The 18,558-nt window shown below is 39.2% G+C and overlaps 1 protein-coding gene and 1 long non-coding RNA gene across 3 annotated transcripts in view; one reads left to right on the forward strand and one right to left on the reverse strand.

Moving 5' to 3' along the window:
• The window catches only part of LOC121890426, a 67,997-nt gene extending 49,995 nt beyond the window's left edge, over nucleotides 1-18,002 (reverse strand). For both annotated transcript variants that reach the window (XR_006093786.1, XR_006093787.1), the window contains exon 1: nucleotides 17,849-18,002. This is a non-coding gene — a long non-coding RNA (uncharacterized LOC121890426). The remainder of the gene's footprint in view (nucleotides 1-17,848) is intronic.
• Nucleotides 11,860-16,463, forward strand: LOC121890425 (transmembrane protein 229A). Its single transcript, XM_042402654.1, has one exon. The coding sequence runs from the start codon at nucleotides 12,405-12,407 to the stop codon at nucleotides 13,497-13,499; it is 1,095 nt and encodes a 364-aa protein (XP_042258588.1). The 5' UTR covers nucleotides 11,860-12,404; the 3' UTR covers nucleotides 13,500-16,463.
• Nucleotides 18,003-18,558: the final 556 nt, after the last annotated feature.

An 18,558-nucleotide genomic window follows, 5' to 3' on the forward strand; every position in this document is an offset into this window, starting at 1 on the left:
CCTCATCGAGTCTGGATATATTGAAACGGTGTGCAAACACTGTTTTTTTTTACCTATTTTGGACGCCAATGAGCTGGACTAGATTGTGGTCAAAGCTGAATGTAAGTTGTGCGTCAAAAAGTATTGCACTGTTGCTAATTGGCCTGCAGGCTCTATCATAGTGTGTAGAGGGGTAACAAGTTCATCTTTTAAAGGGGACATAACATGCCTTTTGCATGATTTTCTGTTTGTGCATCCATATTTGTGCATGATACGTCCCCTTTAATTTCCAATAACTTAATTTTGATAATAGCTGTTGGTTCACTCTCGGTTTAAAATACTACATACAATGACAAAATCAATGCATTGTGCATATATTTGTGACTGAGCCAGCATATCACTTGAATATCACTCGGCATAAATATGAGAAAATTAGATGAACACACGGGTTGAGTATCTGGGGGTTGGTTGTGATGGGCTAACCATTTAAACAGGTGGTTAAAAAGAATAAAACTGATTATTGTAGGTTGGATATTTGAAGCTGTTGTGTTGGTCACCTTCACAGACAAAACAGGTGGGAGCTGAGTACAAGTACTCTGCTCATCTCATTTGTTTAATGAAGCAATTGAGTTGATGAGTCTATCATAGTTAACAAAAAACAACAAAAGATGATTTTGTGCATATCTAAGATTTATCACATGGTTAATCCCATTTATGACAAAAATCTTGCTTTTGCTCCCTTGAGTGGTATAAAAAGTAAACATGAAAAATAAATGCAGCATTTGCTCCTCAAGTGAAGCCTGCAGCCAATTTTTGCTGCTGCTTACAATCTCACTGCTACTATAGATGACATTTTAATGACACTCATCAGGAAATTGTGTTTTTATTTGCTCCTGCACCATCCTTTCCCTTTATCAATGCGTGCCCTGTAGTCAGGAGTAATAGTTTAGCACAAGAGTCAGTCATGGTTCAGCTGAACTGCTATTCTGCTTCTGTTTATTTTAAACTATTGAATACTAGTGAGAAGAGGCCACAGAGAGAACAATGAACACTGGATCAAATGTATAAATGTGGATAGATTTTTTTTTAACAGGTAGAGGTCTGAAGTGTAGGAATAGATTGCATACGTTGTTATTTTAAGCAAAAGAATCTTGTTGTTCAGTATGTGTTCATATGGCAAAAACAACTGGATTTCAAATTGAAAAACATCTTCACATATTGGAACCTGTATTCTCATTAGGTTACTGTGCTTTTTCCCATTTTTGACCAACCTCTAATGTCAACAACAAATTAACCTTCAATTAAAGTGACCGCACAGATCTGGGCGACCTTACCCACCCCTATAAACAATGTAAAACAGAGATGCGCTGAGAGAAAATTTAAGAAAGTGACCGTCTCCATACAAATTGTATGCAAATGTAACCAGAGCATGCAGCATCCGCATCCTCTTAAACATGCATCGCAGGGAGCAGTAACTAAGGAGGAGCAGATATTCATAGCTGACCCTGAAATACAAAGCTGAGGCACATTCTTAGAGGCAGAGGACGAGAATGAACGGGAGAGAATAATAGACAGAAAGAGAGAATTGCTTTGCATGAAGCTTAACTGAAAGAAAAAAGAAGGATGACTGGAGGCAGATGGAAAGAAAGAAAGACAAATGAGGAAGTGAGTGTTGTTCTCATAAATACGTACAAGGCATAAATATTAGTTCCTTGGGAACAGTAACGTTAGAGACGTGTCATGCTGATTATTTATAGAGTGGCAGACTCCTTCAGGAGATCACCTGTAAGGAAAAGCATTAGAGTGTAGCTTGTGTGATTTACATTCATTTTGAAGCTATCATTTTAATGGTAGTCATTCTGTTTTAACCCGAAGTAATGATTGGCCTCAGTGATTCATGGGAAATAAATTGAAAAAGTCATTTGGATATTTGTGAATAATGTTAATGCAATAAGCCTCTGTTAGAGACTTGCCTACGGTCACTCATTGCTTTAAATCAGACATGAAGTCAATTTTAATGAATGGGAGGCCTGGAAAAAAAAAATACGATTGTGATGCCCACTTCAGGTCATATGAAGGCTGCTATAATAAAATAATCAATCATGTATCTAACTTTACTATCACAATTCATATAGAAAAACATACAATTTATTAATTATAATAAGTTGTAAGTAGTATGTGAGCTAAGACATACACGTCTATAGCAGTATGACCTCTTCCTAACCTGCCTCATAGCTTTTCCTACGAAACAAATACAAGGTAAAGCATTGGAGTTTCAGGGTGAAACATTCAAGAAAATCCACCGGAGAGTTCCTTTTGTTAACCTGTGTAGGAAGGCCGCCATGGGATCTCATTAGGGGAAAGGTTTTGTTTTGTTTTGTCTTGTTTTTCTCATTGAATTTTTCCATCAAGAGCAAAGTCGCATCTCTATATCCATCTTCAATTGAGTTTAACAACTTTATTTTAGGGTTGCGAGGCATTTTTGACATGATAGAGTTGAAGACAGTGTTTTATTTCCATATCCAGGCAGTTGTTATGTTCATCAAAGACACCAATTGTGCTAAGAATAGGCTTTGTAGAGCAACAATAGAGGTGCGTTTCCCTCGGAAAGTGATACTTAATGACAAAATTGATTTATCTTTAATGAGACTGAGCATTTGTGTCTGCCTACAAGCACGGCAATACCCTATGAGGTTGCTAAATTATTATTTATGAGACTACGATAAAATAAGACACCTTATATTTTTGAAATGGTTGAAGGCACACCTCGCCAAATTGAGCAGTTATTGTTAATAATGATATCACAATGTTGTTTCACCATGTTACAGGGGTCACCTGAAAAAGTGTTTTGTTTCTTGCTGTGGAGCTGTAGCACTGCACTTCCCAAACATCACCTGCCAATAAAATATTTATTCTAGGCAGCACTGGTAATGCCGGTTCCCATTTATACCGAAGATGCTGGATGTGGTCTTAGAACAGCAAATAAAAAGGTTACATGAACTGTAAGGCGTTTGTTATTTTCAATATAACAAAAATGTAAATGTATATTTGTGAGAATGTTGCAGAATACTGATTTATTTTAATTCATGTATTTTTTTTCTATAGCTCTTTATCATGTTCAGAATTGCCTGAGGCTAGAGCCTATATCCCAGCATGCACTGCGTGAGATACAGCTCCTGTCACCGTAAGCACAAAGCACAGGAGGAACATACTAACTCCACTAGAAACACTGCCAGAAATACTAAAACGCTCTTAAGTTTAGAGGTCAGGTGAAGGTCAACCACCTGCTGCTTTTTCCTGTTTACCTCCTGTTGCCACAGTTAATAGACAGCATCCTATACTCTCACTGGATGTCTACACATCTCCACACAGCATTGACCCATCACCCACCCCACTGATCACTCTCAGTCTCCTGCTACCTCTTTTCTATTCCCCTTTCTGTCCCCTCTCTCCTCTTCACTCTGACTCTCCCTGGCTCTCTCTGCCTTTCTCTGACTGTATGTGTGCGGACAAGGAAAACGGGAGACAGGCAGTGATTGTACGTATAGACAGCAGAGAGAGAGAAACAGGCTGAGGGGAATACACAGAAAAGAGACAAGGAGCATCATCAGTGATCCATATCCATATCACCACAGGTCTAATAAATGCCCCAGTCGGTGGCCAACTGAACCAATCAGAGCATGACACACGCTCATAGAGTCTCGGTATCCCATGGCTACAATCTCCCAGACACCCCCTGGGGCGTAAAGAGGATGGTAAACAAAATGGGCGGGATGCACAAAGGCTCTCAATACACAGCCTATAGCGGTCTGTCTATCTGCACTGCTTTTTCCTCTATTCCAGAAAATTACAAAAGAACTAGTCCCACCATGAGAAAGACACTTTTCCTCACCAAAGTTGCAACACTAGGTGAGCAAAATCAAATAATGCCATCCACTGTTGCTGCTGCTGCTACCCCAACTGTCTAGACAGACAGAGACAGAGAGAGAGATGGAGAGGTCCACATATAAAGCCTGAGGCAGACAGAAGACAGAGACTGTCTGGCAACAGGTACTCAGAGGGCATCTGGAGTGCTGGACAGTCAACTGGGTTTGCTCTGAGCTGATAAAACATGCAGAGGAGAGGACAGGAGAGGAGAGGAGAGGATAGGATAGGAGAGGAGAGGAGAGGAGAGGAGAGGAGAGGAGAGGAGAGGAGATTCAGGCAGAAAAAAGAGGAGGTTTGAGGGAAAGTAATTGGAACGAAAGGTCAGAGGGGGGACAAAAAACTAGTAATTGTCAGTTGCAACATTGCCAGGAAAGTAAGGAAGCGCTAGAATTGGGAGAAGAGGATTGAGGATTAGGATTGGAAAAACTTAAAAACCTACTTACTCTCTATAATAGTGGATATATATTGTGGAAAGAATGGACTGGTGCAGTATCCCAATAGTGCTGAGATGCAATAATCATAGGTTTATATTGATTTTAATGCGCAGACTGCCAAGTACTCAAAGTAGAAAGAAAATACTTTTGAGAGTTTTTAAGAGTTTTTGATGTTGTTGTTTTACTAATCACTACAAATTAAAAAAAAAAAAAAGTGTGCTTTCTTCAGAAAATGCACGAAAAAACAAAAAACTTTGGCCAAGAAGTGCATTTATGAGAAAAAGGCTCCATTTCATTTATTTTTCCACCTTTTCCACCGGAAAATGTTGAGGAAATGTTGCATTTGTGTACAGCCTTTATGACAAATTATGTAGTAATATTTAAATTAAAACCAAGAATTTTTGTTGGCTTTTAGTAAACTCAATAATAGTCTTAGATAAAGTACAACCAACGTTATCCACAAGCATTTGTGTGAGGCTCTTCCCTAAAACAGAGTCACTCATGGACTCAAAATATGGAGGAAAAGTATCAAGTATGAAGAGGGTTAGAGGAAGAGAATAAATGCTTATGCAGCTAGCTGGGGAGCACGAGAGGTTACAACACGTCAGTTATGTGCAGACTATAAAAGGCTCTGCCTAAAAGTAGTAAAAGATGTTTTGTACTGAAGACCATGCAAGCTATGTGTAGGGCAATAAATGGGGTAGGGGGTGAAAATGGGGGGAAATGAAGGTTAGGTTGAGGTTGAAGAGACATACAAAGGAGGAGGAGGTGGTGAGAAGGTTATTTAGGATGACAAGGTTAAAAGGAGGGTCACTAAGGTTACTGCAGAGAGGATGAGATGAAACCAGAGAGGAGGAGAGTATAAGTAGGAGAATGAGATGGGTGAAGAGGAGTGGTGAAGGCACAGATTAATTATATGAGTATATCCACTGGGACTTGCACAGGAAAGTATAAGAGAAGAGGAGAGGAGAGGAGAGGAGAGGAGAGGAGAGGAGAGGAGAGGAGAGAAGAGAAGAGAAGAGAAGAGAAGAGAAGAGAAGAGAAGAGAAGAGAAGAGAAGAGAAGAGAAGAGAAGAGAAGAGAAGAGAAGAGAAGAGTTTCTGAAAAAAGAAATGAGATGAGTAGAGAAGTACGGTTGAAAGACTCCAACAATAGCATTATCTAGGTTGTATTAAATGAATATATTATATTATCATCAGAGTTGGAGAAGATGTGGTTCATAAAATTACACTGGAGGAGAGGGAGTGAGTGAATACAAAATGGGAGAGTCAGATGTAAATGAATTATCTTGGGTGAGAGGAGAGCAGAGGAGGGAAGACTAGGTGAGACAAGATAAGTTGGCGTGTTGTGTTGCTGTGTGACTGGGTGTGCCCTGGAGGGTCTTGGGGTTGCGTTGAATTCCTAATGAGGAAAGAACTGCAAACAAGAGCTTGAACTACTCCGGGGAATGGTGTAAACCTACTATCGGAAAGACTGATCTTTATCCTCTCTTTATCCTCCACCCTATTCCCTCCTTCCATCTCTGGAGGAAGCACAAATTCACACACACACACACACACACACATATGCAGACGTTCTCACGTAAGTCACACAAGCATTGGAAATATCTCAAGATCAAAAATGTATAAAATGAAAACAAACAAGCTACATGTTCAAACACAAGCACAGCATGAGCTTAGGCACACACAGACACATAAACACATTACCCAACCCAACCTCACCATAGACAATGTGAGAGCATGGGGCCAGCAGTCCATTCAATAATGGCTCAAATTGGAGGAAATGGCTTCTGAAATTACATTTTCGGGGGGGTTCTCATTTTAAGTGCATGACTGCAGATTCACATTCATTTCCTGTGGGACTCGGTCAAGCGTCGCATCAATCAAACATCACATAGCTTCATCTTACAGCCATTCACAACCTGTAATGAGCCTAACCGGACATATCTGATGAGAACATTTTTTTCTGTTTGCAATTGAGGAGAAGCTGTCAAGCACCTAATGTGATGTATCTCTTTTGTGCGTTTACAAGAGCCTTTCAAGTGTACGTGTCTGCAACACTCTCATCATGAAAGGCATAGAGTGACAACAGGAGAAGAGCTTCTTAACATTTAAATCAGCCATAGTGATAAATGTAAAGTACTGCAAGGCTGTTGTACATATATATTAATGCAGCATGGCTATTCAGGCTACACATTCAAGGTCTCTTGTATTTGTCACATTGGCTGGAGACCATAATAACAGTTAGTATTAGCTTGGACATCACTGTTGCACACATAAGCATTCCGCTTATCATGTTTCTGTGAATGAAAACAACATTTCAGAGTCAGAGGGGCCCACCCAAGCCAGGAATGACTGTGTCACACTGCTGCCATCTAGTGTTCAGCCCTCCCAAAGTATCCCCTCATAATTAGTCTCTATACCAAACTTCTGAACCGTGAATCTAAACCTCCCCTGTCATTAATAAATCGGTGATCCTTAATTAAGCTTTCAGAAAGCAGAGGGAGAGTATTCTTCATGTTTTACACTATTTATTTTAGAATAAAACATTTAGGCCTATACTTCACACGTCACACTGTATTATGGTCTCATGTTACTGAAAAAAGGAGAACATAACAGCCATAATGATTTCTGTTATTAACAACATTTTTGAAAACATATGGATCACATTGAAGTACATACATAATACAGTATGTACAAAAATGTGTACCAGCTTCACAAAAAAAGTTGAAATGTTTCTATTTTTGTATATTCTGGCTCACTTTAGGAAAAGTCATAAAACTTCAGGCATACAGAAAGGTGTTTATGGTGTTTTTACTGCTCACATATGTAACAATGGGTCAAATTTGAGCTGAGGGTTAAGGCTTCTTTCAAAAAGAACAGTTGCAGAAGGGTATTATTACTGTATGTTCTGGTATTTATGATAGATCTTTGTGTCAGCCATTTACAGCTTTAAACAGCTGCCAATTATTGCATTTGTAATGTAACAAATATAAATGAAGTACAGCACCACTCATTCAAGTGAATGGGAAGGTGTGTCCAGACCTTTGACTGGTACTGCATATAAACGTACATGAAGACTGATTACAGAGCTTGTGCGAATCATGCAGCTACAGTATGTTTGTAAGTTGCTCTGATAGAAGCATTTTATGTTTAGAGTCTGTGAATATTACACTGGTGAAAATAATGTTTGTAGTAGAATAAATATCAGCACTTCTTGGTAAAGTCCAACAGAAAACAAGTTATGTGGTTAAAGGATTGGGAAAGCAGTTTGGTCTGGTCTTCTGGCATAACAAACACTTTTTGACTACAAGCAGGAATTATTTAATTAATTAATTAATTTTCTGCACCATTGTATCTCCCCTATATTTTAACACTTGGCTAACCAGGATGCCTCAAAACATATTGAAATGCACAAAACATACCCAGGGAGACAAAAAGAGCAGACTGACGGTCTGTGGGACATAAAGTCAAGGTCTACAGTGTCTTATCTGGTGAACATAGAGACTCAAGCTCATCAAACTCACTAACAAGCAGATGTTTCACTGAAGGACAGGTGTAAGATGAGAGATAGTAATGATTGTGTAAAATATCAAGACTCAAGTCTTTTTGAATCTACAGGAATTTGTTTTGGTGGCATTGATGATCAGACAGAGTTTATCAGTAAAAAGGACAACAGACAATGACATTCAGCACACAGGGAAAATGAGCAAGCTTCAATCTTTGACTTCAGTAAAGAAGCATACTGAAGATTCCACAGTTTGCCTTCTTCATAATAACTAAGCCATTGTGCAATCTCAACTCTGGAAGTAATCTGAATAAATTACTGTAATAAGACATGAGGATAGGATTGAGTTGTGGAGGTCACACCATCCAGAGGGCTGCAAAAATAATCTTGTGACATCCTCAGAGACAGTTACAGTTCTGCAAAAAGAACATGTTTTTTTCTGAATAACAAATATCACACCTATTATTACTTTGTTCTCAAGAAATAATGAATATTTGCCAGGATCTCTGTGTCCTCTGATACATGAAATGAAATTATAAAATGTAATTGATAGCACATAGTAATACAAAAGAATCCAATATATGAGGCAGCACTGATATCTTGTATCTCTGTTGCTGACTCGGAGAACTTGTGGAGTGAAGCTGACTGGCTTCACAGCACAGAATACTAATCCAAACCCAAAATATTATCTGTGAGGAAACTCATTTTGCTGTGTGATTCATCATCTGAATGCTGTGTCATACAGCAGTTTGCCTTTAATATGTATGAAATATGGATTAATTAAATGCATTACAATTTTAAGTTGGTGATTTCATATAAAGAATTATCTGTGAAAAAGTGTACTGTGTTCTATGTGGCAGCATCCTCGGTGCCACAAAGTGTTTTTACTTTTCAAAATGTCACTTAAGTCAACTATACTGACATTAACATTTTGACTGTTTTGTAAATTAGTTTTTTACACTTTTGGTTTGTACTTAAGGCAACATTACTGAACTGCATTTAGCCAGTGCCATAACAGTAGCCTAAGATTCACTGTTGTAATAATCACAGCAGATTAATGCAAAAGTTCCTTTTTGTCCACAATCTATTCTCATCCTTTTTATGTATGTCTATGCCATAATTAAAACCAGATCCTAAAAGTAAACACACATTTGGGGGGGACATATCATGCACATTTCCAGATCTACAGTATATTTATATTCTGAGGCTCTTCTGGAATATCTTTGCATGATTTACAGTTCAAAAATTTCCTTGTTTATCTACACAGCTCCTGAGTTCAGCCTCTGTCTGAAACAGGACGTGTTAGCTCCTGTCTCTTTAATGCCCCCCTCCCAATGACATGGAAACTTCTCAAAAACATCCATACATGTTCAAGCCTGAATCTGATCCGGAATATGTGAGTGAACAACGCCAACATCCCATGGAACAACCTTAGCAACAAAGGCTACCAATGGACAGTCGTCTGTGGGCATGTGCGAACAATCTGACGAAGTGTTCAGAGCAGGCTGAAGCCCTGTGCTTTTGAGTTTCAGAAAGCATTTTTACATACGTTCGCCTCAAGTTGTGGAACTTTGACCATGTTCAACATAGACATCCAACATCATAACAGTACAAAAATAACAGAAAATCAGAGGAAGCATGATATGTCTCCTTTAAAGCACAACCAATTGGGGGAACTAAAACCTAGTGAATGAATTCACATGAATTTCAAACACTGCATTGCAGCCAGAAATGCTCACTTTTTCTTTTTTTTTACTTCTGAAAATAAGCTCTATTATTAAATATTAAGGGAGATTTAGACATGTGTACTCTGCCTAAATCTGTGATAATATCATTTGTTTAAAGTAATTGCATTATGTCTCAAAACAAACGAGGCAATGAATTATTGATGTTTAAAGGGTATACTGTTTACATGCTACACATGAAGAAAAATGGCCGCTATTACCTGTGCACTTAGTGGAGGTAGAGAAGCTATAGGAGAGGTAGAGATGTGCATGTGTGAGAGAGTAGGTCATAATTCTGTATTTGACCCAAGCTATTTGAAAACGTGTCATGCTTTTCCATCTCTGTATCAGCTATGCTGGTTTTGGGTCACTGCAGGCAGGAGTTCATTCTGTGCTAAAGTGACTCTGTAGGTTTTAAACCATGCTGAATCACACTGTTATCTCTCTGGCCCAGAGAGACAACTGATATCTGTATTTGCTCTGAGTGCACGCACGCAAACACACACCCACGCTCATGCATTCATACTAACAAACATAAACACACACACACACACACACAGGCATAAACAGGACACGGGCAGGAACAAAAGCACAGAAGGCGGCACAGTTTAGGCACACAAAACTGCAACCTACAGAGATACAGTATGCTTTCATACGAAACTTTGCTTGATTACAAGACCACTGCACCATCCTGCTCACACTGTCTGGACTTGCTTCATAGCCTGTAAATAAAATGCACTTAGTTCCCCTTGGTGAAAATGAGCTTTATCTACAGTATCTCTTAGTCACGCACTCAGCAGTGCTTCTCTGTGGTAATGTAGGTGTACTGCAAGTTTTCTCTCATCTGAAAGCACACTGTGTATGACTGCAGACTGTACAATGCATAAGAGTTAGGATTAATGTCTGTTAGGATTATGTCTACACATATATCATGCAAGACACCGCACCTTTATATGCATGTTAAGTTCTTGCACAAGGTCGTGTCACAGAGCATAAATGTACATGCATACTCTCCTGCCTGCTGTTTGCACTATTTATTTGCGCTCTTACCCCATATTGTTATCTCTACTAAGCATATCCAATACTTGTAATTATAGTCCATTAAATGTCCCTATATGTTTTCTTCATCAGAATAGTAGATTTGGTTTTATTCTTCTAGAGCAGATGTTATCATTTGGAATCAAATTACTGTACTGTACTCAATTATAATGCATATTGTTCTGCTAGTGGCTGATAAATACCCTCAATATCTCACTGAAGTCATGGTCCATGGTTGAGATTTACAGCAGACAAATGAAATATGCTTAAATATATTATGTCTGCTATGAAAATTAAACATCTGCAAAGTGGTGAACCACAAGAGGAAGCAGCCAGAGATATCATGACTGCTCTGCATCCCCTTCATTCAGCATGCATCAAAAGAGTGCATTCTCCTTCACTTTAATTAAACTTTAACATAAAATGTATGGTATGAGATCTATCTATCTATCTATCTATCTTCCTTCTTTAGTCACACAGCCTAAGGTGTTAATTTGACATGAATTAAAGTAAGTAGAGAAAGTAGAGTCGTCCATAACATTTTACTACTTCTACTGTAGTCCAATCTGGGTCTATCATAACAGAATAATCTGCTGTAATTATCATTAATGAGTTGTAATTAAACTGCGTGAGAACGTCGCAGGGAGACGTGATTAATAACCACGTCAGGGCCAAAAAACGTCTCCACCACAGCTACACAGCTGCAGCACACCGCTTCCTCTTTCTTATGCTGCCTTCATATACTGTTGGAAATTTGTAAATCTTGTAATTGTGATGCAAAGCACCGTCTGCATGAAGCCTACAAAAAAAAGCCTGTTCGTCACCCCTTTAGATAGGTTGAACTGTATCAGGCTTGCAATGTTTTTGTTTGTACTTAAAGATTTAAAGGCAGATATATCCCCTGAATGCAGACCTGCTATTTGGGCTAGTCTGAGCAAATTACTGCATGACAGTCATCTGCACTATTGCATATAACCTAATATAAATAAATAATGCCGCATTTTACAATTTCTATCAGCAGCAACGTAATTATGGTTTGTAAATCCTCTTTTTATCACATCCAAGTCGTTGAGAGGATATAATAGGAAGCTGAACTGTATCAGTTAGGCTATTTGTTAAATGTTGAGCTTTCATTTTGACTCATTTATATCAAAACATCAAGTAAAGCTGCCTGCACCAATTTTTATTCTACTATTGAGTTCTTGGGTTGAAAATAAAACCACAAACATTAGCGTTTATCTATTTAATTTTAAAGGTACCTTGTAGGGTTGTTGACCACTAACAGCACTATGGAGTAATGTTTTTAGTGGTTCCTCATTTTGTTTGTATTGTGCACAAGGCCGCACATGTGAGTCACATCATGCCATTGGTTTCACGCTATTCCTCTGGTGAACAGTTGGTGAAGATACCGGGCCAACAAACATAGTGCCCACAAAGGCAGGGAAGAAGATGACTGCTGGGAAGTGGACATGGATGTAAATAATGCACTACTTAAATGCTTTTTAAAATTGGCCTTTAAGGAAGGAAATGTCCTCAAAACGTTTGTTAGATCTTAAAGACACACACAAGAAGAAACACTGAATGTTCAAGAGAACTTTTTTTGTTTACAAGAGACCTCTACTGAACACATAAACGCACCATGGGCTGTATAAACAAAATCGGATTTTTCCAGGGGCCACTTGAAAGCAGCAGCCACTCTACAGTTTCAGGAGATGGTTGCAGCCGCAGCGGAACATAACAGAGAACAATGTGTTTGTGCAGGAGGAGGACAAGTCAGTCTCTCCGGACACAGTGAATGATTATGGCTGGCCGGTTGCGAGACGGTCCTCGCAACAGTTCAGGAGACTGCGCCGGTGGCCTCCAAACGGCGCGAATGCCCCGGCAACCAGAACCGTGCAGAGAGAGCGAGGACGCGGCGGAGTCGCTGCGGGAGCTGCCGCGATGGATGCGGCTTTACTTCTACGGGATGCACGGCGTGACTTTGGATGTCTTGCTCTCATCGGTGCAAGGGGTTTTAAATGATCGGGACCCCAAACTGGTGGGGTTTTCCTCTCCGTATCTTTGCATCATGCATTCACTGACCCACTTCGCGCTGGAGAAGATCTACTCACAGAAGAGGTGTTTTCGAGGTCGGCCTGTGGTGTTTCATCTTGTTTTCTATCCGTCTGTCTACATCGGGCTGCAGATCCTGATCGGGAACATCAACACTTTGACCGAGCAGGTGAGGGTGATATCTGGGACGCAGCTGGCAGTGCATTACATCCTGGCTCTGTATTTCGCCCATGTGTTTCACAGAGGGCTGTCCAGGCTGCAGTATAACACCTCCTGCCCTCCCGACCTCCAGAGCAAGCCCGGCCCGGAGAAGAGCGCACCTGTGCGGGGGCCTCCTCACAGCCTCCCCGGCTTTGTGCGGTTCCTGTTTTTCGGGATGCATGGCTTTCTGGACGAGGTGGTTTTCACCTCCATATTCAACCTGGTGGAAAAATCGGACAGGACCCTCAGCGGTCACACGTCACTGTGGTCTTTCCTGATGTACGGAAGCTGCAGCTTCGTGGTGGAAAAGCTCTACCTTCACCTGCACTTCAGCAGAGGCTGGGGGACTTGGCGGCGGCTCCCCATCTACATCTGCTTTATCTACACCTGGGAGTTCTCCTGGGGTCTGGTCCTGAGGCAGTTTGACGCCTGCTCCTGGGATTACTCCCACTATCCTCACAACTTCATGGGACTAATCACCCTCCTTTACCTGCCAGGCTGGGTCTGTCTGAGTCTGTATCAGGACGTGCTGTCTAATGTCCTGCTGAGGATCAAGTGCACCAAAGATGTAACTGATTGGAGTGGGGAGAATGGCGAGGTCAATGGACAAGTGGAGTCTAAGAAAAAAATACTTTAATTCTTTTTTTAGGTTATTTTTAATACTTTTTAGGAAAGGTCTGGCCCCCGAGGAACATACAGGCTTCACTTTTGTTCAAATTTAGGGAGTGGATGTCTTTTTCAAAGTGATAAAAGACTTAAAATTCAATGTTTGTCAAGAAGTTTTAGAGGTAATGATATAAAATGGGACCATATTTGGCCTTTCAACTATAATCATGGTATAAACATGTCTGAGGATGTGTTTTACCTGTGCCAGCTCAAGTTTAGCATTTGTCCATGCACATATTGAAGTATTAACTACTTTGGTTCTGACAGGAGAAAGGCGATATGTTGCCATGACAACAGATGTTGATATGTTGCATACAGGAGTCTGGACACTTCTTCCTATTATGCAGATTTGACATTTTCCTGCAATGTCAATATTTCTGGGCCCAGTAATGAAGGTAAAACACAACTAAGGACCATGATTGTTTACTCAACTCATTTAAATTCATTATACGTACTGCCATTTTTATCTATCTGATGTAAAATATAGTTGTAATATTAACCAGTTTTACAAGTCTTCACAACTTTGGAAACTTGTGTGAAAATATTGAGTTTTCTAATGACTGCAGTGGCAGGCTTGCCACCTTATATGTTACTAGTTCTGGTTGGATCGATTGTGTCACTCACTTATTCATTAGCATGCTTTAACTGTAGCTCATATCTGCATGCTAAACAGACAAAGCAGCAAAAAAATATGTATAAATAAAATAAAAACATCTGGAAGGTTTTGTTTCAAAACAGTCATGGTTTAGGTTTGGTTAACCAAAATACATGCATTGCTGCCCTAAAAGTCAGTATTTTCAAGAAAAAAGAAGACATAATGACAACAAAAATGCAAGCAACCAATTTTTAAGATGATTTTTTAAACTGTTAATGTTACATTTTGAAACAAACTCCCCCATTTTCACCCAGATTGTGAATACGACCCTGAATAATGCATGGCAACTATTAGAGTTAGAGATAATCCCAGTGAATATGTAGCAAGAGAAAACCTGTAGCTGTGCGGATAAACGGAGCCAAGTGAGATTTTACTGTGAATCTTTCATGAACCAAATGTTACTTTGCTGGAGTGCCTTCCTGCGAAAACTGAGTTAACTCAAGCAAAACAAGGCTCAGTGTCCTAGGGGCTCCTGTTTTTATCTGTAAGTGCTACAGTTGTGGGAGTCACAGCCCAACAACACATATTTGAAGCACAGCACTCTTTTGTTAGATATTACTATAAAACATTTTAACCTTGAGCCCTAATGACAGGCTTTTAATCAATGAGACTGAATTCTTTCAATAATCAGCAATGAGAAAAAGATGAGATTGCATCCTAAATGATTTGTTTTTTTATCTCCACTGAAAAGATAAAATGAAATAACCAACGTCAATACAAATTCAAAACAGGAATAAAATATTTAAGCTTAATTTATAACCAAAGCAGTTAAAAGTTACACATTTATATGACTGACAAGAAGGGTTTCACCATCAAATGATTTTTTGTGCAGGTTTATGCTTAAGTATATACTAAAGGGACAAATAATGTTTAAATCAGGTGCATTGTGCTTTCTATGTTATTCACTGTAAGAAATGCATCTGGTCCTGCCGTAAAATAATGATAGTCACACATTTGCCACACCCCTGTTTTGCAATACTTTTACTGTACTTTATGAGAATTTGTTATAGCTCCATGCAGCAAGTCTAGTGAAGTCACATTTCTAAATTAGAAAGTTGATCTCAAAACTGATGTTCACATTTTTTTAAAAGCATCAAGCATCCTCAGAGCTGCTGCAGAAACAGAGAAAAGCTTATAGGCCATTCAGCCTCAAAGACAACATAATTGATTTGAATCCATGAGTCAAATTAAAGCCTTTAGTTAAACATCCCCAATAAAACTCCAGCTGTGTGTATTGTACTGTGCTGTCCTGACACTCAAATTGGCTTGACGATGGCCTTATGCCTTATGAAAACACCAATCTAAGTACCTTGCACTGTGACTATTCAAATGGTTGTGAATCTTGGCAAAACCGTCCTACTCTACCAGTCACTTTGTTAGGTCACCAGCCATCATTTTGAGTTTGTTTTTTAAAGCAAGTAGCTGATGAACTGATGGAGGTTTCACTCCCACAGTAGCATTTTAACTTGGTGCTGGAATCAGTTGTCATTCATGAAGCTGCCCTTTATTAATTTCTTGATAATTGATAATAATATATTTAGTTTTAATCACACCTCTAAAATAAGATGGTTTGAATTAAATTACTGTAGGTATGAATAGCATTTTACAGATCTTTAGATAAGCTTGCGATCCTGTTACAACATAGAATTGGCTCTAAGGATTCAATAATTACTGGTACCTTCAGTGCAGGACAAAGTAATGTTTATCTGCCCTTGTATGTTGTGGAAGTGACACTGAAAAACACACACATAATTTAAATATATTAGAATATTTTTCTTAACATGTGAGAATCTATTTCCTTTTATGTCTGTGGGCAGCAGTTTATCAAGAAATCAAAATTCATTTTGTCTATACATATTTAGAAAGATAATTGGCACATCTTGTGAATTGCTTTATCAACAAACATAGTTGTCAATGTTTATTTCAAAACCATGTGAAATTATATCAGAAGTGATACAGCTAGAACTGAAAGTGAACAGTCCTGCCTGTGTCTGGTGTGTTTCGCTTTCGACTTGGCAGCTATAACGGGTTTTTCAGCATTTTCATTGTCTGAACCACAACTGCTGGAGTGAACTGAAGTAGAATAACTGTATTTTAATCAAACATTTACATACTGTGCTGATGTGTTATTCACCAGTTTGAAAAAAAAGACCAAACTGCTTTTTACAAAGTATGAAAGGTTGGTTGAAATAAAAGACGAAAAAAAAGTGACTGACTTGCAATGGCATGTACTGTACGACTTACAACTTCCATTAAATCTGAAAGATTCCTGTGACACGACTGCCTTTCCTTCATGTCTTTACTGTTGTGTTGATAAGCAGTATTTACACTATTCAGAAAAGTGTGCACAAAATATTACTTGATCTCTTCATAAAACTAGCTCTGTTAAAACATCAACTATCATAGGCTATAATAAAAAAAAGTATGTAGCCTATTTTCAGGCTTACTCATAATGTAAAAAAAAAAACACTGACTTGACACTGTAGGCAGCAGTTTCTTGCACGTTTGTGTTTGTACATGTATCTTATATTATGCACTATACAAGTCTCAGCATGAACCAACTCACAAGTCCACATGCACAAACAACAGATTATATGACAGATAGTGTTGGTTAGTTTCTGTAGTACAGCACAGACTAGTTCCTGGTACACACACACAAAGGCTGCTTTTTATCTCTTGTTACTGCTTCCTTGTTGAGATGTAGCCGTGATAAAAACACACAAATTAAACAAGACTCTTGGAGGAACCAAGAAAGTTCACCCAAAAGCCCAGTGGTGATTTTTCTTAGTCCTGAACTTGTAAGGGAGATTTACACTGTGCTTTCTGCTGCAGTTTATACGTGTGGAAAGTTGTCAAGGCAACATGTGTTTGTTTGTGTGTGTGTGTGGTTGGGTTAGTTGCATGGTTGAGACAAATATGTATCATATGGCAGTGAAATTGTCTATATTTCTTGCAATGAGTAATGTTGGCTTCATATGCAGGGTTTAATTTCATGCTGTCATAGCAGTGACAATCATTTGAAAATAACTGAAGTTTAAATCAGTCTCTTTCTCATTGTGACACAAGCAAACACATACACACCTCACATACTTCCCACCCAGAGGACACAAAGAATACACCAATGACCTCAAGTATCTGCTGACAGCAGCACAATGGGAATACCGTACACTAACTCCTCCATAAAGACTCATTAGTACCCTCAAACCGAGAGAAGTACGTGACTGCTGTGTACAAACATGGAAACATGGTTTCACACAAATGAAAACAGGAAATGAGATGTTTTCCTGTGTATCAGCGTCACTACTAGCCATTAAGTCACTACTCCAGCACCTGAAATATGGACATTGTAAGTTGGACACATCGACTGAAAAAAATATGGACGTAGTCACCTTGACGTCACCATTGGTTTGCGAACTGCCGTTTTGAAGCCTCGAGTGTTGCGATTTGACCATCGCCATCTTGGATTTGGCCATCGCCACGTTTGATTTTTGGAGCCAGATGCGACCATATTTGGACGAGAGGGTGGGGCTCACCATAGCGCTAGCTGCTAGCTTGGTTAGCACGGTGCATTTACAATCTATGGTTAACAGTGATAACGCTAATGCTAATGCCAATTTTCGCTAGCGAAAAACAGGCCTAAAACCGTTAAAACAAAATGTACTCACCGGAAAAACTGATCATCCGACTCATTGATGGGTCTTTTATTAGAACCAAACGCCAGGCTGTTTTTAGGCGACCACAATGTTACAGTTAACTTCAGTGAACTGAAAACACACTGTGAAATAGCAGCAGCCAAGCCCATACGTAATGGTTACGTTACGTAAGTAATGTTATCGCCGTGGTAGCGACTTGTCAATCACAATGTAGCCACGCCCCAAAGCATGCTCTGCTTTATCATCAAATTTAAATTAAATGGGACCATAATTTACAAAATGACCATCATGCTGTATTGAAGAAGACTTGAAACTAGCGATTGACTTCATAAACTCATTAGGAAACAGTTTACTGAGGTAATAAATCAAGAGAGAAGTAGGGTCATTTTCTCATAGACTTCCATACAATTAGACTTCTTTTTACAGCCAGTGGAGCCGCCCCCTGCTGGCCAGTAGATAGAATGCAGGTTTTTGGCACTTCCGCATTGGCTTCATTTTTCAGCCCCGAAGGTTGCCGCTTGGTTGGACAGTCCATATTTATGTATGCCGGTGTTTTATATTAACAAATATTAACTACTAACATTACATGTAATGTCAAAATGGCTGGTCATAGCTACAAACAGAGAATTATCACACAACTCTGCAGTGTTAGATACACCACATTTTAGCTTTTCTTCAGCTCATTGATTGAGTTTTATAGTTGCATTTTTATGTCTGTGTCC

Source organism: Thunnus maccoyii, chromosome 23 (genome assembly GCF_910596095.1).
Source record: "Thunnus maccoyii chromosome 23, fThuMac1.1, whole genome shotgun sequence".
Taxonomy (NCBI): Eukaryota; Metazoa; Chordata; class Actinopteri; order Scombriformes; family Scombridae; genus Thunnus; species Thunnus maccoyii.

Excerpts from the sequence above, each read along its gene's own strand:
- LOC121890425 (XM_042402654.1), top strand. The coding sequence starts at position 12,405 with ATGATTATGGCTGGCCGGTTGCGAGACGGTCCTCGCAACAGTTCAGGA.